At 39.4% G+C, this 21763-nt stretch overlaps 1 protein-coding gene across 2 annotated transcripts; it reads left to right on the plus strand.

The window, feature by feature from the left end:
- Positions 1 to 4098: 4098 nt before the first annotated feature.
- On the plus strand, positions 4099 to 21523 carry TSPAN8 (tetraspanin 8). 2 transcript variants are annotated; one of them, XM_058805825.1, is made up of 9 exons: positions 4099 to 4128; positions 4221 to 4409; positions 9803 to 9862; positions 12430 to 12552; positions 13189 to 13263; positions 13349 to 13456; positions 15137 to 15280; positions 18598 to 18681; positions 21226 to 21523. In XM_058805825.1, the coding sequence occupies exons 2-9, from the start codon at positions 4350 to 4352 to the stop codon at positions 21277 to 21279; spliced, it is 708 nt and encodes a 235-aa protein (XP_058661808.1). In that variant the 5' UTR covers positions 4099 to 4128; positions 4221 to 4349; the 3' UTR covers positions 21280 to 21523. The 2 variants fall into 2 exon arrangements, with proteins under 2 accessions (XP_058661808.1, XP_058661807.1); XM_058805824.1 differs by lacking the exon at positions 4099 to 4128 and having other exon boundaries at positions 4139 to 4409.
- Positions 21524 to 21763: the final 240 nt, after the last annotated feature.

Consider the following 21763-nt stretch of genomic DNA (forward strand, 5'->3'; position numbering starts at 1 on the left):
AGAACAAAGAAGTTCTATAACCAAAAGACACATGCTCATCCTTTAGAGCAGTTTAAGAGCAAAAGGTGCCTGCTGTGGAATAGGGATGCTGTTCAAGGGCACAGTTCACCTGTCCTGTTTTCATGCCTATTTTAGGATAAGTTTAATCCCTCCTTAGCAGTGTCCACTCCTTGGAAGAAGCTGTGAAGGCACACTAGACAGCTGATACAGCTGATACCTGTATACATGTCTAGCACTGGTTGAAAATACTTCTACAGCTTTTCATGTGGTCAGTTGCAGTATCAGCCTTTACTATCACTCAACCATTACTATCTAAACCCTGTGAGGTATGGAAGTTTCCAAAAAGTTTATGCACTCATAAATTACAAATCAGCTACACAAAATAATGAAAATGGATTAAGGTGCACGATTAAATGCAATAGTGCTATCTTCTTTCTTCTAGCTTTTTATTCAGTCTTTGGAGTTTTGGGGTATATTTTTGTCATGTTTTCCACTCTCATCCTTCAACTCAAAGCTTAAATCAAAGGATAGTTTAAAATGAGGGCAGGGAGTCTTGTAGTTGTTTGACTGTGGGATTTGAGTATAAACTCAAACTCAGCTGTCATGGCAGGGCCACATATCAAAAATAAGATCAGTTAGGAAACTGTAGTATTTTGCTAAGAATCAGACATAATAATATTCTTCAGTTTTACAATTGAATTATTACAGGCTTTTACAATATTGCAAATGGGATGTAATTGCTAAGGTTGTAACTCAACTTGAACTGTAGCAAACTAAGTACGAGCTGAGTCAGAGCTTGCGTTGCAAGTACAGTCAAGGGCAAGAAGAGATACTAAAATTTTGCTCTGTTTTAAAGGTGTGTGTCCCACTGTTTGCACTGCAAACTTGCCTTTGTTAGGTAGCACACCCCGTTTAGGGGACAGCAGAAATGCTGACAGGGCTAATGACACTCAACATTTGTTTCACCTGGCATTATGAGTAAACAATTTACTGTGAAAGCATGAGAAAGCGCTTGTAATTTGCACTTTTGTTTAGACAAGAGTTTAATTAGGAAATACAGACACTTGTATTGAGACCTCAGAGCAACAAGAGTTTGCAAGAGGTCAAGAATCCCTTTGGCTGAAAGACAAATGCAGTGACAGCCTGAAATCCATCTCTGCATGCCTTATATAAGCTGAATCTACTGATTCAGCTGATCCTGAGATCTACTGATCTCTTTGAAGCTTCAGCCTACACTCTGAATATGGTTCTTACCCATCTTCTCTGTTGTGTATTTATCACTGAAATGGGCAAAATCCCTTTTATTCTCCACTATTCACCGTTCAAGGACTTCATTGTTACCCAGGACAAATCAATTTTTCAGGTCTGAACCTGAATGTGTGACTAGTTGTGCAGTGAATCATCTGATATGGGGCTTTGGTCACAGCCTGAGCTTGTGGAGGCACCTCACAAGAGAAAAGGGAGCTTGTAAAACAAGATGACAAAAGACTCAGAGTGAGGAAGGCTCAGAGGTGAAGGAAGATAAAAACTGTAAAATCAACTGTAGCTGCTTGGGATGTTTTAAAGGGGGGATGCTTTACTCCAGGTTCATTACAGAAATATGGATTATTCTCTTTTTGGCTAAAATATGTCTCTCCAGTATTTTGTGTGAGCGTGTTGTCAGAGCTCCCCTGTTGTGGTGGGAGCTGTGTGTGTTGTGTCAGAGGCTCTCACCCTGTGCTGCACTCAGGCTCTGCACTGAAAACCCTCCTCTTCTAATCTGTAGAGGAGCAGTAACTAAATGGATTTTCACAAATTCTTTGCTGAGAAAAGCTTTTGAGTAGTTTGTGGCTTAGGCTTTATTGGTAGGGTATAGCTGATTATCTAAACAGTTAGTGGAGGGGTAGTGGAAGCAATTTCATATGCAGACAAATAGCAGCAATATTTCTCATGCCATTCCTGTGATTTATAAGCCTCTGCAATTATCTGCATGACCTTCGTACTTGTAGGTGCAACTAAGAACATAATCTGTGCCATAATTGTAGCCTTTTCCTTCTCCAAGGCATAAAAAACACTGTGTAGCCAGGAAATAAGAATTAGGCTAATATATGGAAGATTTAAGCTGAAAATCTGTCACTTATTGGAAACTGCTTGTTTGTTTCTAAATTTAGATTGCATGTTTTTGCTTTAGATGCAATTAAATATAGATATGAAACATGTAGGAATTGTAGCAAAGTCAGATACTGAGTTTCTGTTCAGCAGCTGTAATTTAGCATGTTGTAAGCTGGGATCTTACTAGAACTTGCTTGTGGTTATGTTCAATAGGCTTATTAAAAAAACCCCAAATCTCCAAAACCCCCTAAAAATCCCAAAAACCCCAACCCGTGCCAAGAGACCTCCCCAAAACTCACCAAAAGCAAACCCAAGAAAACAGCAGAAGTTCTGGACGTGTCAAAGGTCCTTGCACACTGTCCTGTTTTGAAGAGCCAGTGTGAATGCTCATGCTTGCCTCCTAGATTATTGTTTCCTCAGCACATTTTCCCTCAGCCATGTCTGACTGCATGCCTGGGCTAAGCATCTCATAGACAGCAGTGCTATGGCTCAAGCCTTCCCTAATCAGCATCTACTCTGTGTGAAGATTTACAGCAGGGTCGTTTTTGAAACATTGTGCAGTTTCCAAACTCCACTATAAAAATCTTTTCTGCAATTGTATGGTCTGATTGCAGACTTATCTGTTCAAATCCTGTATCATCTGTAATTCCCTTACTACCCTTCATGGTCCTTTTCATACATTTTTATATGACTGTTTAAACTTTTCTCATGATTCATCTGTGGCTATGGCATCCCTCCATAAAGACACCCACATTTCTCAATTTACTTCTTTGTGGAGCGTGTTAGATAGAAGCCATACCACACAGTTGTTTCTCCCAATTCTTACAAGATCTGTATTTCATGAGTGCAATTACTTTTAGGAACATTTTCAGATTTAGGGTGAATATTTGAAATAAGGTAGTCAGTCGGTTGATATCCTAGAGCTATAACAAAGACTATTACCTCAGAAAGGAGCACAGGAAGTCTGAGACAGGTACAGATACACTCCTGAAAATGGGAAAGCTAGCTAAGAGAGCAGCTGGAGGGAGTTGTTTTAGATGTAGGGTACTTGTGGGGTTTTTATTGTGGATCCTACAAAAGCCTGATTCTAATTTACATCTTTTTGTCACCATCTATAAGTGTGTTATATACTACACTTTCCCTTTTTTTCAAATACAGAGACTGGAACTGAGGAACAGGAATTGGCATTGAAGACTGAAAACTGGATTTGGGCCAAGTGGACTTCATAAATCAATTCAGATCAATGTTCCCTCAATCTCTCACACTGTGTTCACCCTCAAAATTAAGCCTTCTTTTTGTTAATGACAAACTCAGAGAAACCTATGTCTGACTCTTGTTTCTACAAGCACTGCTGTATTGGGCTTCTTCAGAAAATAGACTGATAGAAAAAACAGCAAAAATACCTCTTTTTTTGCCTCAGGATTCTTAGTTGGAGGGACACAGAAGAAAACAAACAAGAAAAAGCCCAAACTCAATGAAATAGGCTTTCTGCCTTGCTTACTGGAATGAGTCTAGCTCCTGTTGCTGAGAGGGATCCTGCACCTAGTGCCAGAACTAGGGCTGCTGTGCTGAGGTTCAAAATGATTCTGGAAACCTGCACAGTGGGACTTTTGTGCACCACAATGCTCGGGTTCCTGGGGTCCTGACTTGCTGGGGAAGAGGAAAAGGATCTGAAGCAGATACTCAGAGGGAGAAAATGTTGGCAGATTCCTTATCCTTCCTCTCCTGGGATAAAGCAGACTCATCCCTTCACGCTGGTTGAACATCTGAAGTGGAAGTGTGAACACAACTGAATGAATGCTGGCAGTAAACATTAGTCAGTGAAAGAGTGAACCCTGCAACGTAAAGGATTGAGAAATGCAATCATCTCAACTTCCTCTTAAAAGCAGGTCTGTGAAATATTTTTATGCTCACCTCTCAAAACTAACTTCTGCTTCATTATTTACTTTTGAGGCGTAGGACAAGTCATAGGATTATTAAAGAGAAGTACAAATCACAAGACACAGTAAGAACCTGGAGACTTGGTGGTAACAACTGGTAGTGTTCCCTAATGCTTGGTTAATATTTACCTGTGATAAAGCAACTATTTAAGCAAATGTGGATGACTTGGTTGTAACATTTGCTTTCAGGAGCAGAGCACGGTGTATTTGACGTGCTTTGAGAAGTTTTCTGAAGACACAAGAACAACTTTTATATCGAGGTCAAACTCTTAGGAAAGCTTCTTTTGCAGCACTTGTTTTCATCTCAGCTGGTTGAAAATGGCTGGTGTAAGCAAATGCTTGAAGTACTCCATGTTCGTCTTCAACTTTTTGTTTTGGGTAAGTTAGTGTTTAAACTGTTATTAATGATGTAGGAAATGTGTTCCCCATTATCTGAATGCTGCAGTTAGAGAAATTGTATAGAAAATAGAGCATAAGTGGAACCAGAGTATGATTCTAAATCAGGGAGGGGAGAATATATTTAACTTTTGCCTTCCCTTTGTCTTTTTCCATCTAAACACCTTTACCTCTGCATTTAAAAGTAGACAAGCTACAAATGTGTCTCCCTGTTCATCTTGTGCCCCTCGTGACGAGGGACATCACTCATCTCAGTCAGAAGATAACAGACTCTGCAATAACAATGCACAGTTGTTTTCCTTTTATTGTTGTTTGCATGCAAGATCCTAAAAATGCAGTTGCAATAGAAAATATGGAAAACTTACTTGAATTTTTAGCCTCCTAATTGATAAATGGTTTTCATAGCCTTCTTTGTGGTTCTTTGCTTTACATTTAGTGCATAATTAGTTTCTGATGGCGGGCAGTAAATGTTTCTAAGAATGTGTATGCTGGCAGTATTGCCACAGCTGTACCAAGGCTGATACAGCACAGCACAGCAGGCAGGTTTCTAGGTGTTATTTAAACCGCATTTGTCTGCTTACCACATCTCAGCTGGGTTGCAAGAATTTCAGGTCTTGAAAGCTCTGGAAAGGTTTGAGTTAAAGAACACTTCTGTCATGGTTCAGCCTCACAGTCAGATTTCCTGACAGAGCTTTGTCAGGTTCACCAGGGGTTCACTGAAACCAGAAGTGGAACTCCTAGCCATATTATGGGCTTTGCCTCGAGGGATTTTTTTCAAGTGTAAAGGGTGATACCATTCAAAAGGGACCACTAACAGTAGCCTTGGAAAATTTGTGGCTAGCCCAAATTCTTTGATTACTTATGGACCTCACAAAGAAATTCCTGACAGACCAGTGATGGTTTGGACTGTCTCCTCCAGTTCCTTCCTTCAGTTTAATGAAGGCAGATTGAAGATTTTTGACATTTGTGTTGAAGTTTTTATGCAACAGTATTTACAGGAATCTGTAAGTTTCTGAATTTGACTTCCTGTTCCTCAGGAAGTTTTTTCCTGTTTTTGTGGTTTGACCCCCACCAGCAACCAAGTACCACACAGAAACTCACTCACTCCCCTACCAGCAGGATTGGAGAGAGAATTGAAGGCATAAAAGCTGGAAAATTCTTGAGTTTACATATAGACAGTTTAATAGGGAAAGCAAAAGCCATTAATGGAAACAAAACAAATAGTTAATTTCCTGCTTCACATGGGCAGGCAGGTATTCAACTATCTCCACAGGGGCAGGTCCTTATTATGTGAAGTGTTTACTTGTGAACACAAATTCTATGACTCCAAATGTTCTTTCTCCATCTTTCTGCCAGCTTTATCTACTGAGCATGATCTCAAATGGTCTGGAACATCCCTTTGGTCAGCTGGGGTCACCTACCCTGGCTGTGTCTCCTCCCAACCTCCCATGCACCCTCAGTCTCCTCTCCAGAGTAGCAGTATAAAAGGAGAAAGAAAACTTGATGTAAGCCCTGCTCAGCAATAGCAGACACTTCTCTATATTATAACCCTGTGTTCAGCACAAATCCAAAACACAGCCCTATACCAGCCACTGTGAAGAAAGTTACCCCAGCCAAAACCAGCACACCTGTTCAAATTCATCTGTGTTTACTATGAGCTAAAACATGGACAAATGTCCTAGACTAGAATTAGGAAAGCTTCAAACTACTTCTAGAATGAACATTGGACTAATGTCCTGTGCCTCCAGTGACAGTACGAATTTCCTAGGGAAAAAAAAGGGATAGGATCCTGGGCGAGTCTGTGAAACAAACTTCCTCCTTTCTTTACAGAAAAGTTGAAAAACCCATACTGTATTCTAAGGAAGGAAATGCTGAGAGCATTCACTGCGCATGTGCCTGCCTCGATGGAACAGAGAAGGACAGGAATGCAACTGTAGTTAACTGTTTTAGGGAAGGTGTTTAGCACTATTAAGAGAGGGAAGAATGAAACAGAGAAGGACAGGAATGCAGCTATAGTTAATTATTTTTAGACAGATGTTTAGTTTAGCCTGATCAAGATAGGGAAGAACAGTATGGCCGGACAGAAATATAATGAAACGGAACTTTTTGGTTCACATTCCTGTCTCTAATTCATGGAAATCACTAAACTGCAACAGTAAGGTTGAGGGAACAGAGATGACTTTACAGCCACTCATTCCACAGCTGCTCTCTCTAATACTAAGACAATTGAGAAGTGGAAAATTACTGATACTGGGAAATGAAGGTGACTTTAATCTAAAGCGATAAGAACGACTGTTGCGTATTTACCTGGTGTTCTCATTTTACACCCTTTGCAATCTCTCAGGGAGTGTCCTCTCTTAAAAGACTCAGGAATGAGCTTTCTAGGCTTCTGATGATGTTTTCTAAGCAGCTCATGTAGCATCATACTAAGTATGTAAGCCCTGGAACAGTCCAAGATAGCTCTGGAAATTGACTATGGATGGCTTCACTACATGATGTGTGTCCCCTGGGCATCTTCATGCCCATCAGCCCCATGCTGGGTTCCAGCACACAAATAGAGCTTTGCATCTTCCCAGTTAGGTGAAGAACAGCAGACTGGTTTTTGAAGATCTGTGCTTGGGACCTGGGTGCCTACATGGACTGTTAGAAAATATATGGAGTTTCTAACAGTCCTTAAATTAATCCTTGTCAGTTTTGTTCATTAAACCTAACACATGTCAGATTTTTCTGCTTTCCCTTCTTTGGAGTTTGCAGGATATCCAGTCTCACCTGTTGTCCTCATTGCGCCAACTTCTGCTCCTCCACATCATGCAAAATTGGAGGATTAGCTATTTTTTTCACTGAATACTGACGTCTGATGCTTGTTTGAAGAAACGTGGTTGGTGACAGAGATCTTTGATCAGCTGTTAATACCAGACTTGCAGTCCCATCTGCAAAGTGGCCCCTTCCCTGAACCTTAATGTGAACATCTCAGTCCCTGAAGTAGCAAGACAAGCTTAGCAGGTTTGCTGAGCCAGAGGCGTCATTCTCTGCAGGACCTGCCTAGAATTGTCATTTCAGGTGTCTCAAGGAAATATGCCAGTCAAATATTTTCTTTAACAAAAGCAACCTTCTGTTGTTGCAAAAGCTCCTCCTGATACACTTGAACTTACTGTTTGAAAAGGGTGTGCCAGTGGAGGAAATTCCCCACAAATTTGGTATTTGTGTGTGTGGGAATTGCAGAGTCTTAATATACTGTTTGTTCAGCACTATGTCAGGCTCATCTGAGGTAGTATTGATTAAACCAACTGAGCTGTATTTCCTTCTCACACCAAATTTGAAAGCTTGAGAAGGACCAACCAAATGTGAGACCCAGCAGTATTCTTGCAGCTCAATTTATGAGACTGAGATAAGATCACTGATCCTTTATCAAGGATTGTGGCAAAAATAAGATAGCCATCTAATTTTGGGAAAATGGGTGAAGACATTTTTAAAGAAGCTAATTTTATTCCATCAGAAAACACTAGCAGTTCATTAAAAATGAAATTTCCTGGAATGAAAATTTATTGAATTGAAACTTAATTTTAAGAATACTTTAAGATGGAGTATTGCAGCAAACTTGACATGTTCAACTTGGACTCCTTGGGAACAGGCCATTTTTATTTGCTATTTCAAAACTTTTCTTTATGTGTTTTTGTACACTTTGCATATTATGAAAATAACTAGAAACAAACAATTATGATTTTACTGAAATGTAGCATTTTTTTATCAACCTAAACCAACTCTATTTTAAAAATTAAAATATGTACACATCTTACTAAATTTTTGATTTATAAACAGCGTTTCTATTTTTACATTGAGAAAATATTGTAGTATTCCCATTTGATTGATGTGTTCCTGTACATTTAGCTAAATTTGCTTCTATTACTCTGCTGTATTGTAATGGGAGGTCCTATGTAACAAAAAAACTCTCTTTGGATTTGTAGCAATAGATGCTTCAGTGGAAACTTTCACATTAGCAAGCCCACGTTATCTAGTGAATAGCCACATCACTCACACAGTGCTGCCGAACAAGACTGAAATGTACAATCATATGATATACCATCAGTTTCTAGGCAAATTCAGCAGGATTCAGAAGGTTTCAGTGGGAAGTTCTAGCTAAATTTGATAACATGTTATAGCTGTCATTGATTGTACAACTTTATTTTTCATGTTTAAAATGTACTTATAGGAGCTTTACTTAGAGCAGGAAAATGTATGGTACCCATGCCTGAGTGCTGGCCCTATTCCATATTCAATGATCTGCTGAGGTCATTAATGTCTTTGATACTGAATATTATATGAAAACTTCTGTGGGGAAAGTTTTTTTAAAGAAAAAATATCTAAACCACGTAAAAAAGAACTATTTTAATTTCAATAGTCCCACTCTTCAAGGGAAATTCATAACAACATTTCAGGGCCATTTATGACTTGAGTATTAGCGGCACATGGAGATAATTATAAATCTGACTAGTCCCTGGTCCTCAGTGAGGTCTCTCTCTTACCAGTCATCTCAGTAGGCACAATCCTCACGCCTGAGTAGCCTCTTGGTTACCTATGTCCAACAGTTAATAAAGAGAAATTCTGTGTGAGATTAATCAACAACAAGGTTAGGAATAGAGTGACTGGCACACAGGGGAACAGTACCTCAATGATCGATGAAATAAGAGCACCACTAGAAATGAAGGAATGTATCTGGACCTGTGATTCATCTTCCCTGGCTTCAACATCTTAAGGAAAGTCATGCTGGTCAAACATTCACATGTACAAGTGCAAGTTGTACTTGTCTGTTTTCTGTAAAATTATAATGGGAACATATACTCTAGGCCTTTTATGAGACCTGTTCTAAGGATTGGATTGCTGCATTTGAAACAGCAAAAAGAATTTATTTAGAACTTTTCCTGTTAGGGTTACCATGGAGAATGTCTCCAGATATGTGTCCTGAATAAGGCTAGAAACAGCAGATAGGCAAACAACCCTTATCAAATCTCATGTTTCCATTATTCAAGAAACAACATTCTTTACAGGCACGTTTTATAGATACAATAGCAATTTATATTTCTCTCTCATCTGACGGAATTTCTGTGTGCTTCCCAAACACATGTATAAATCATCATGTAAATGCTTAGTCCTCTGGGGTGGAAACATCAGGGATTTGGTGCATACCTGAAGATTTAACTACACTTACGAATTTTCCTGGAAATGAATCAATATTCTCTGCTCCAGGAATTCATGTTTCTTTTGCTTTGCCAAACAAGTGATTTCAGAAGTTTGGACAGCATATGGTGCAATTTGGATACTGAATGTTAGTAAAAAAGTTGCTGACCTTTCTAACTTGTCTTTATTTTCTTCCACAGGTGTGTGGTTGCATTATTTTGGGATTCTCTATATGGATACGTGTTAGCAGTGCTCAGCAGGTAAATGCATGCAGCCATAACAGCACCATGTGAAATATGAAAACTACTGCATATACTTTAATTTCCCATCTTCATTTCCACAAATTTTCAATGTTTTTGTTGAAGTGGTTTGTGTGGGTGAAGAGGAATGCATTTTACGACGTTAAGATGAAACATCATGGTGCAGGTAGTCAGATAAAGGGATCGATGCAAGCACAGATACGTGACTATGAGAAGTAGCTGCCAGTGTTATTATGTGGTTTCCTGCAGATGCACACAGATTTCTGTTTGAAAATGTGTCTCTCACCTCTAGTGAAAAATAATTATGCTTTTGTTAATGATTTTGGTGTTAGAATAATGTGGAGATATGCAGCTCATAGTCTTTTCCATGTTTTTCCCTATTAGAATAGCATAGTCATGTCTATTCCTATGGTTTCTCCTTATGTTTATGGGGAATAATTTTATCTTTCTCACTATGTTCAATAACACAATTCTCATTTCCTCAGTAACTGAAACTTTGAAAGGGAGAAAGGAGTTTTCCGTTCAATTTTCAATAGCTCTTTAAAAACACCTTATCCTTTTCTTCTCATATTTACATATAAAGAGTTTTAAACACCCAAGAATCTAGAATTACAATGTCCTAAAACTCCTCCTGGAGGGTAGAAAAAAGACCCTGAGGTGCCCTCATGGATTTTTTGTATGGGTTATAAAATTATTTCCGATATTATTATTTTTATTTTCTGCAAAGCTAGGGAAAATAGAGTTTTGAGGAGCTCTCAGTCCTGCAGTCAAGCAGAGGTTGGTCCTGTCCTTCAAAGACCCCATGGTCCTGTGGACCCTTTTGCCCAGTGAGTACTATTGGCCCTGACTCTAAGGTTTAAGCAGTACCTTCTTTCAAAGAAATTTGGGACATAGAAATGCAAATTAATTTGAAAGCTTAATTTGCATTCTTCTATTTCTAAAAAGACTTCTTGGTTAGAGAAGTGAAAAACAACCAGGTGTCACACAGAAGCATATTTTTTTCAGCTTTCAGATTGAGCCTTTTGTGTAGATTAATTGCAATTCTTTAGATGACTCCCCTGTTGCTCTAGCACAGTCTGTCAGTTATGAAAACAACTTTAAACAATATTTTTATTTTCCCACCTGGAAATAAAAATATGGTCAAGGTAAGAGATAGCTTTGTACATTCCCTGCCATCTGGCTGATGGCACTTTACCCTTAGCCAGTCCCAGGTGTCTCATGTCTGGCAGAGCATGGATGCAAGAGAACTTGGTTCAAGATGACACCGTGTCATTGGGTAAACAGGTCAGGGTGGAGAGCTCTGCCATTCTCTTCTCTGGAAGAGGAAGAATCACAGCTTTCACTCTTCAATCAACATTTTACTAAAAGCTAAAACTGCCATACTTAACGCTGAACAGTCTCTGGTATGATGGCTCAAATGATGCAATGGAGCTTGGAAAACCAAAACCACTACTAAATCTTATTTTTTAAGAGATTTCCTATTCAGAAAAGAATATTTAAATGTGTGTCAAATTGCTTTCCTGAAGCAACACTTAGTATTCTCCAAAAACCTATGAATTAAGAGCCAGGACCAAAATTGAAAGCATTTTCTCACATTTTACCTCCAGGCATGCAAAGTTCCCATTCAAAACCAATGTATGTTTCGCCTCAGTAATAATTGAGCAGACCATAAGGATTTGGCTGTAGATGAATAGAGCTTTCTAAGAATAAATAACAGCAGGTTCAGTCCAACTTGAAAAGGGAAAGAACAACACATTCTTCAAATTATGCTTGTCTATATACCTTTGCAATTTCCATCAGAAGATAAATGTGACAACTTCCAGACATTTTTGCTAATCTTGGCACCAGTATCACTGGAAAATATTCTTTGAACATTTTTCTCTCTTTAGGCCTTTGGCCTTAGTTAGTCCTGTGGGAACTGAATAATTTGATATTTAATAATATTGAGGTATATGAATTGTTTGGTTGAATGCCCCACACATCAAAATAAAGTTCTCATCTCTGAGAATAATATTAGAGATCAAGCCTGGGAGAAAACAAAAAAAAGAAAGGGAAAAAAATCTGTCTTGGAAAATACATCTAACTATTTCTCAAATATATGCAGCATCACTCTGAGAAGTGTTCTCTCAGGAACAGTCATAGAGCATGTTCCTGGTCTCCTAATGACAAACAGAGATTTTTTTTCTTTAATATTCGGTTAATGTAGGAGAGGTTTTGAGGTAATCAAGTCTCCTACTTCCAGTAAAAAGCAAAGATTCATTGACTGAAAACCAACTAAAAAGCCACTTTAAAGACAGAAGATCTATATTTATTGAATTACTCTGTAAAGTTGGTTTTCATCTTCTGCAGAAACAAAGGTTGTGAAAAACCAGATATTATAAAATTCTCCACCACAACATTTGTGAAGGGAGCATTAGAGCTTTGTTTATTTGTGGATCACAATTTCTCCATAGTTGCTACTCAGTATATTTATCAGTTACAAAATAATTATCTTGTTTTGGGGAATACAGATGCTTTTAGGAGGACCTACTTGCAGCTGAAAGGTTGTTTTTCGTCTCTCTTTCCAGGGGGTAGACAGCAGCCTGCTTGGAGGAGTTAATCTCCTGATAGCCGTAGGTGCCATCATCATGATCCTGGGGTTCCTCGGGTGCTGCGGCGCTGTCAAGGAGAGCCGGTGCATGCTGATGCTGGTAGGAAGGAAAAACATCTCTCTGCCTTTAACAGGCCACAGCTGCATATGATGGATGGAGTCTTTGCAAGTAGCAGCAAATGAGCATCTTTTAATTTAACCAAAAGCATGACTACAATCCTGTGTTTTCTTTGCTCGCCTTGAGTTTGGGCCCCTTCTAAATTCTGTTGTGGTAAAAATTGTGGTTGGTCTCATCAGCAAAAAGACAGGGTCCAGAGAGACTTGAGCATGTTACTCACTAGCTTTTTTCCAATCCAGCCATCATCAAAGTTCCCTCCATCAGATTTCACCCATTACCTATTCTACTTAATTTTCTAAATTCCCAGCCCTTTCTTTGCTGGTTCACGTGGAATGTCCTCCCTGTCCTTCTGCCCAACTCTCACCTACACACTGTTACCATGACACTGCTCTGGTGTGTGCCTTGTTTTGATCCCCAGCTGTTCTGATCACTGGTACTCTGTCTTGAGCACCAGTTTTTCTTATAATCAAAGAAGAAATAGTTGGAGCAGATCTGACTGGAAAATAATTCTACCTACATGGTTAGTCAAGCACCTGAAAGATAAATATTAACTTAAAAGAAATTATATCACCTTGGTCAGAAGTAATACAGTTTTCTACTCCTTTTGTTTTTCCCCAGTTTTTTATTGCACTGCTTCTGATACTGATTCTTCAGGTGGTAGCAGGTGTTTTAGGAGCAGTGTACAAACCTCAGGTACAGTATTATTCTATATTTTCATTGATATCTTCATATAGTTTTATTTCTTCTCAAAAAATTAGTAATATATTTTAACTTGCAGGTTGAAGCAACCTTTAACCTTACTCTGAGCGAAGGTGTGAGTGCACTGCAAAGTACTACAGGAGAATATACAGAGTATCAGGAAGAGTTCCAGAAGCTGGAGAAAATGGTAATTAAGCAGTAACAAAATGAAGGGATTGTTGCTATTTGTCTCATCTTTGGTATCTGTCTTTGCTTCATTTTATGACTACTCTGCTGCAGGTTTGAATTTCGTTCCCTGGGGTGGGAAAGGGTCTGACTTAAAGGCAAGATGAAACACCACAGAAGGGACTTCTGTTCTCTTGATAGCACAGGGTCTTCCTTGATGATTTCTTTGTGCAATAGTGCTGCCTATAAGAACAATGAAGCAAGGACACACAACATGCAAGTAAGACCAACAGTTAGGTAAACTCTTCTGGGAGAGGACTGCACGGCCCTTTCTTACAGCTTTCCCTTCTGAAGGAATGTTGATCTTTCACCATATTCCAAATAAGAACTCTCCAGTACTTTTCAGGAAACTTTACCCCGGGGGTTAGGAAAACATCAGGAGTGTATTTAATTTGGAATATCCTACTGCTTTGAAGTCATTAAATGCCACACTTTACTGTGTTAGAAGAGGGAAGGAAATAGGATGAGAAGTTTATTTTTATTGTGTTTGCCCTTTTCCTGGTGCCCCCATCCCGCAAGACCCCAGATGGTAGATGCTTAATGTGAGCTTGCTCCTGGGTATCTCACAGAGAACGCCCTGGAATCTCATGGATGACATTGACATCACACACCCCTCCCCTCCCACAGGCAGCTGGGTCTGTGCATTGACAGAATGCCTGCTGCTCTGGTTTTTTAGTCCCTAATGGGTGATTGCTTTTATGGATTGATACAAAGTTAATTTTTATGTTTTTAAAGACTGCTGTATGAAAGAAAACCAAACAAGGACCAATATTTAGGTCTCTTATGTTACTTCCACTTCTCCTTCCTCATTCCATCTCCAGCCTTGTCCTCTGCTTCTGAGACAGTTTATTTCTTCTGATATAATAAGCCCTCTGGAGAGATGAGCAAAATGAAAAATCCCCTAATTACTGCATTAATTTTTAAATGTAACAGGACTGCTGTATTATGTCCCACAGCCTTTGCTTTTATACAAAATTATGTGAACATTTCCAGCTGCTTTTTAATAGAGGGAGGACCTCAAACCCAAGTTTGCACCTCTGAGCTTTAGTGGTTTGAAAACAGAGGAACATGAAGTCAAACTGCACCTGGTTTAGGTTTCACAAACCCCAAATGGAGCCCTGGTCTCCTCAGTCCATTTCCAATTTAAAGAGATAACCATCATTCAAAGAGGTTATTTTTATAGATTTCAGAGTTTTATGTGCCTGAATTTTACATTTCCAGCCTGGCTTTTCAAGATGTGAAATGTGGATGTTACTGGAGCTGGCAACTTACCTTCTTCAAGTCCAACATACAGAAGGCTTGATTTTTAAAAAATAGTATAACTAGTGTTCTAGTTCCATTGTGGCACTGATAATTACTAGCTTTATAGTATGTTAATGTTTTTTGAGCATCTTATACTGAAAATCTGGTCTTTTTTTCTCCTATCTCTTCATTAAAAAAATCAAACAACTGTATGCACTTACATTCATGGTATAGAAATGTAAAGGGTATTTGAGATTTATCAGTTTGGGACAACTTCCACATTGAAAAAGGTGAAATAAAATTTGGTTTTTGTTGTTCCTATCAGCTCCCTCACCTACTCTCTTTAAACTGAAAATCACCTATTTTTTAACTCTTCTCCACATTTACTCCTTTCTTGCAGTACCAATGTTGTGGATTGAGGGATGGACCTAAAGACTGGGGACAAAATTTTGACAAACAAAAAGACATCTGTCTATGCGAAGTAGAGAAGCCATCATCATCAGACCTCTGCACCACCTATAGTGGCAGACTCATCTATAAAAAAGTGAGAAAAATGTTCACTCCTCTTTCCAAAGAGCCAAGTTTTAACCCAAGGTTATCTCTGGTGACTGGCCTGGTCAGGAATTCTGTATCTTTCTGAAAAGGCAAAGTTTTGCTTTCTCTTTCTTAGCCAGAATTACCCCCATGCCATCTGTTAAGAAATGACTGTTCATAACTCTGCTCCTGTTAAGAAATGACTGTTCATAACTCTGCTCCTTCCTCTTCTTTGAGTTTAGGCCCTTAGCAATCTGCGTGGGCTGTTGATGCAAATTATTGACTTTGGGGCCAGGGTATGACCCTGGGTCAGAGCTGCACATCCGCTACCCTTTGGCTCTCATTCCTCTCTCTGAAGGCTATGCTCCCATCCAGGCTCATTGTGCTAGTAGACATGTTGACTTTGAGACTTCCAAAATGCTAAGGTATATTGAAAATCAAACACATTAAATGCAATACCTTTGGGGTTTTATAATTCTTTAATTAAAAAATCCACACTGATTCTGCAGGATCTGCTGGAAAGAAAGCTTACATTTTGTGGAATTCATGGCAGAATATTCAAAGAGTGATTTCTTACAACTACAGCCTTTTGAAAATCTTAATTAATGCAATAAGGCAAAATATCTGGTGACAGGCAAAAAGGAAGTACACTTAGAAGAGTACCATCTTACAGACAGTAGAGATCTCAAATAACAAATTTCATAGTTTGTTTGTCTCATTATAAGGAAATCTGGACTCTATGGATATGCAAAAAATATTTAAAAAGAAATGCACACAATAATTGAATAACACAAAGTAATTGAAGTTTTAGAATGCTGGTGGTGCAAATTTTGCCAGTATGCACCTAGCACTAAACAGATTTTAGCAAATATCCATTCTGGTTGTATAATTCTCTAATTGCACAGCTCCTTAATCAGGTCCTGCCTGAGCAGTAATTTCCTCCCCATGTAGTCCCACAGAAGCAAATACTAAAATATTATTTTAAAGCAATGAAACAATCTGGTTAAGTAGAGGATACCAGAATCCAATCTGGAAATAAGATGTATACAAAGAGGGTGTTTTGGTAACACTTTAATGTCTTTTTGGCCTCAGGCAAGCCCTCAAAGGACACATGAGAAGCCATCTGTGAAATTACTGCAGGTGCAAGATATTGCTCATATGAACACACATTTCATGGTGATGTGAGATGCTAGTAGAGACACCCAACTCTTCTGATATGGGAAAAAATATTTGAAATCCAGTGCAGTTATGAGTCAGCTTAACTGAGAGATTTTTAGAAGAACTAGAAGACCCATGTGTTTATTGTGAGAGAGGATATATGGTGAAAAAATACAACTATATCTGGGAGGGAAGACAGTTGTAGTGTTGTTACAGTAATGTAATTTGGATGTATTTAAGCTGTACTTGGCTTTCCCTCCTGTTTGCAGAAGGAGGATTGTCAGTGCCTAGAGAAGATGTAGTCACTGTAAGAACAGACATATGCAAATATTCAGAAGGAGTGTGGCTCTGTGCAGAACTTCACCTGAACAATCATAGAATAGGCTGAGTCAGAAGGGACCCATCAGGATCACTGAGTCCGGTTCCTGGCCCTGCACATGACAGCCCCAAGAATCACATCATGTGCATGATAGCATTTTCCAAATGCTTCTTGAACTCTGTCAGGTTTGGTGCTGTGATCACTGCCCTGGGGAGCCTGTTCCTATGCCCAGCCAAGCTCTGGGTGAAGAATCTTTTCCTGATATCCAAGCTAAGTCTCCCCTGACTCAGCTTCATGATATTTCCTTCAGTCCTTTCACTGTTCATGAAAGTGGAGAGATCAGTACCTGCCCCTCTGCTTCCCCTCATGAGGATGCTGAAGACCCAAATGAGGTCTCCGCTCAGTCTCCTCGTCTCCAGGTTGAATAGAGCAAGTGTCCTCAGCCATTCCTCATATGCCTTCCCCTAAAGGCCCTTCACATGGCCCTACTTTGGACAATCTCTAGTAGCTTTATAGCTTTCATATGTTGTGATGCCCAAACCTGCCCCCAGCGCTCAAGGTCAAGCCATCTCAGAGCAGGGCAGGGCAGGACAGTCCCCTCCCTTGCCCGGCTGTGATGCTGGGCCTGATGGACCCCAGGACAGGGCTGGCTCTCCTGGCTGCCAGGGCACTGCTGGCTCATGTTCAACTTGCCAGGACCCCCAGGTCCCTTTTTGCAGGGCTGCTCTCAGGCATTTTGTTTCCAAGTCAAACCCCAACATAACCAGGGTTGCAAAATCTGGCACCTGACCTTGTTAAACTTTATATGATTGGTGATTGCCCATCTCTCTGTTTTGCTCTATTTCTAGGGCCTCTTTTCCCTCAAGGAAGTGAACAGCTCTTCCTAGTTTAGTGTTGCTGGCAAACTTCCTTAGTATTCCTTTGAGTCCTGCATTCAAGTTGTTAAGGAACATGTTGAAGAGGACTGGACTGAGGATGGAGCCCTGCAGAATCCCACTACTAACCAGCCTCAGATTGATGTTACCTCACTTACTATAACCCCTTGTGCCTGACGCACGAGCCAGTTGCTCACCTAAGGCATAACATGGCCGTATGCTGGACATTTTGCCCAGAAGGGTACTGTGAGAGACAGCACCAAAATCTTTGCTGAAGTTCAAAAATTTTACGTCTATTGGCTTTCCAAGACCATTAGGTGGGCTACCCTGTCATAGAAGGAGTCAAGTTCAACAGGCAGGACTTTCCCCTCATGAAGCCATGCTGGTTACTCTCTTCCTTCCAGCTCTAGCCTAAGACCACCAAACATTGGACAAAATTAATTTTGAAGATAGGTTTTATAACCAAATATTTTTAGTTAATCCCAAGTCTAATAATAAACCTTGAAGTTTCAAATCCAAACATTGGTGGGAAAAAATCTTTCTCTCAGACCTGGTTATGGCTGGCTGCATTGACCCTTTCCTAGCAGCAAATGATTATCAAATGGAAGTAAGAACAAACACTTCTTTCCTTGTTGACTGAAAATAAGGCAAATATTAGGCACTACAGCTGTATGTCTTCCTTTAAAAGCTTGTTATGGTCAGCTACTAAATCTTCATACTTGGGAAGGCAAAGGCTTTTGCAGAGCATAAAGTACACATAGCTGTGTGTTTTGTGTTCATTAGCAACAAGCCAGAGTAAATTCAAATTGCCTTTTTTTAGCCCAGAGCTAAAGAGAAAGAAAGGGAGAGTTTGAAAGTTATTTTAGAAGATGCATTCCTATATATTCCTATATTTTCCTATATATTCCTATTATTCCTATTTCCTATAGGATAATATTGCTTACCTGTAATTAATAATTTTGTTTTCTTTTTCAGTCCTGTGGAGAAGTGATTATGCAACAAATTAAAGACAATCTGGTCATAGTTATGGGGATCGCCTTTGGACTGGCTGCTGTTGAGGTACCAGTGTACACTGTTAAAACACTTAGTAGCTGACAAGCAATATGTTCTACTTGGAAATACATTGGGAATGGGATTAAAACACATGGCTTGCTCAATTAATAGACTAGGCAAAACCACCTCTCACCTTAGCTATAACATTACTGTTATTCATATAAACATATTTCATTAAAGTACGTGGCTGCTGAGCAGCAGACTTCAGGTGAGATCAGACCACCCTGCTGCCTGTATGAGGGTATCACACGGGAGATTTTCGTCACAAAAATTGCCAGTCCTGAAGCTGGGCTGTGTCTTGACACTGAGCCCTGTGTTCAGAGATGTGCATGAGTAAACAGTGTCAGAAGACATGAGGAAGAATAGACAGATTTTTTCCTCCTCTTTCTCATCTTTTCTTGAGGAAGAAGTAATGTCCTAATAAAACTTAGCCCCTAGAGTACATATTTTTATTATTAAGAAGTTTTGGTACAAAATTATAATTTGGAGGCATTAAAACTTTAAGCATCAAGATGATGCATGAATGTGCCTGAGTGCACCCATGTGATGCTCCATATATTCCTGTGTAAAAAAACCACAGAATATGTGAACTGTTTTTCTTAATTTCCTCACCATACACTGAAGAATAACATGCAAGATTTTCTTTGAAGAGAGGAAGAAAAGAAGGCTATCCAGTCAGCTATCCAGTCAGCTAGTTGATTTTGATTTGAATAGGAGAAAATGATAAAGAAACAGGGGATTTCATCATGATGCTTTCTTCAGTCTTTTTTTTTTTTTTCTTCTCACTCTTTCTCCTTGGTTTTCCTCCACCCTTGCTCTCCACCAGTGGATGTTTGAGGGAAAAACAGAAATGACAAAGATTGCTGTGGAAAGTTCAGTTTGTTATTCAAAGCAAATACTTCTTAACATCATTGGCAGAGGATTGCTCCTCATGACAGAAGAGTGGGCAAGAGCCCCAGTTCAAAACTGTGTTTCCAGGAAAATAGTAATAAGTGGGGAGGAATTATGCAGCTGCAGCACTGGAGGTATACAGGCCACCAACTTCTTACTTAGCACAGGCTTTCTGGTATTTAAGGAGCTATATGTAGGCAATCAGGTCTCTCACACATATTACTTTGAGGGAAAAATAGGTGAAATACACTGATATTAAATAGTCTTAAAATGTAATTGAAGTGTAAAATTGCATCTGTATCCCTAAACAAATTATAATATCCCTAGACAAATTATATTGCTCTAGTTATTGCAGTTATGTGGGTTGTAGCCCTTAGTTCATTGGCCATCATTCTTTCCTGTTCTCCAGCTGGCATTTTCTGTGCTGGCTGCCTTTCCCAGTCATAAAAGGATTGGAAAACAACTTGAATAAACAATATGAGACTCAGCACAAATTGTCAGATAGCAATCTACACTTGATAAACATTTAGCCTTTCCATATTAACTCAAGCAATTGCAAATCAAAGGCCACTTGCTTAACCACCTCTCTGCTCTAGGAAATCCCAGATAAAAAGAGGTGCTCTTCTCCCCTCTGCCTGCTTCATTATGCCACTTGTTACTGCTTTCAGCTCACCTTACTAGTGAAAATTATATAGATAAGAAGGGCCCAGTTTCATTTGGGTGCAAGTGCAAATGTGGGCATAGTATGTCAGAGAAGCCTTGTCAGTTTATTCCAGGTGTGAGGCCATCCCTTTGCCTTAGCTGTACCTCTGTCCTACATGTGCTCTTCTGTGCCTCTTCCTTAAGTAAATAAAGTATGTCAGTGTTTGTGGCTTCAAAGGTGTCAGCTGGGCGCTTTCCACTTTTGTGGAACACCTTCACAGACTGGTTAACTTTAAATTCAGAAGGAAGCTTTCTGATCTGAGCTCACCGGCTGTCTGCCACACATCATGGAATTGTACCCAGTAATTCCCAACACAGAAGGTGACTCTATTGAATTTTCTATTTCATGTAACAGTTTCTTCAGTGAACTCACTATTGTGCATTACTGATAAATATAAAATACTTGTTGCATGATCATTTGCAACTCAAAACAGTGAGGTAGGTTTATGGATGTATACCTGTATAGAGTATACACATGTATATGTATACTTGTATACATACACTTCACACATATGGTTACACAGAAGAGAGTGACAGTGGAAGAGAGATTTCAAAGGGAGACAACCCTTAGAATACGCAGTGAACATTCCTCTACCTTTATCAGAAAAGAAAATGCTCAATTTTTGTCCAGATTTCTTGAACTTCTCTGTAATTGCTGCTCCATTACAGCTAACAACTGCATTTTAAAATACATAGAGATACAGGGGTCCTCATGCACAGAGGCAATCCATCTTTTAAACAAATGAAACTTCTCCACAATATCTGCAGTCTTACCTGTGGTATATACTGACTTCATTAAATGTCTCTATTCTGTAAGAGGCACATTGGAGAAAATCTTCTGCATGGCAGATTTAGCCTGCATGTAAATCCAAGACATTTGCAAACAAAATATTCCCATTGTGTATCAGTTGATTTCCAGAATTACCAAGTAATACCAGAAATATCTTTGTTTTCCAGATTCTTGGTTTGGTGTTTTCTATGACCCTCTACTGCCAGATCGGGAGAAAATGAAACTGTGAAAATGTCAGGATGATGTCACCAGTCAAATCAAGATCTTTCAAGAAAGAGGGCTAGAAATTTGGCTGGCCACATTCAGATAAATATATGCATGTCCCAGGCAGCTGTTCTGATGAAAATGGCAGCTCTTGTGCCTGTGGATGCTTAACAACTTACAAAATGACCTCTTTATATTTCATAAGACTTAATGATGTGAATATGATTTTTTATTTGCAATAAACATCTTTGTTTGTGTTTCTGAGGTGTTTATTTTGTCCGAAGACAGCAATTATGTCATGCTGAGAGTGAGTTCACCATGTGGTGTGCCCTCATGAGTGTTAAACCACCCACAGCAGAGTCACCATAAACAGCTGCAAACCATCATGCAACGGCTGACTGCTCCAGGCAACTCAGGTCCCTGGGAACCTCTGCTTGTGGAGTAGGGTGTTTTCATTAAGAGAGTCGTGAGTTAGGGTTTTGTTACCTGTGGGAAGGGCAA

The sequence above is a fragment of the Ammospiza caudacuta genome, chromosome 5 (assembly GCF_027887145.1).
Source record: "Ammospiza caudacuta isolate bAmmCau1 chromosome 5, bAmmCau1.pri, whole genome shotgun sequence".
NCBI lineage: Eukaryota > Metazoa > Chordata > Aves > Passeriformes > Passerellidae > Ammospiza > Ammospiza caudacuta.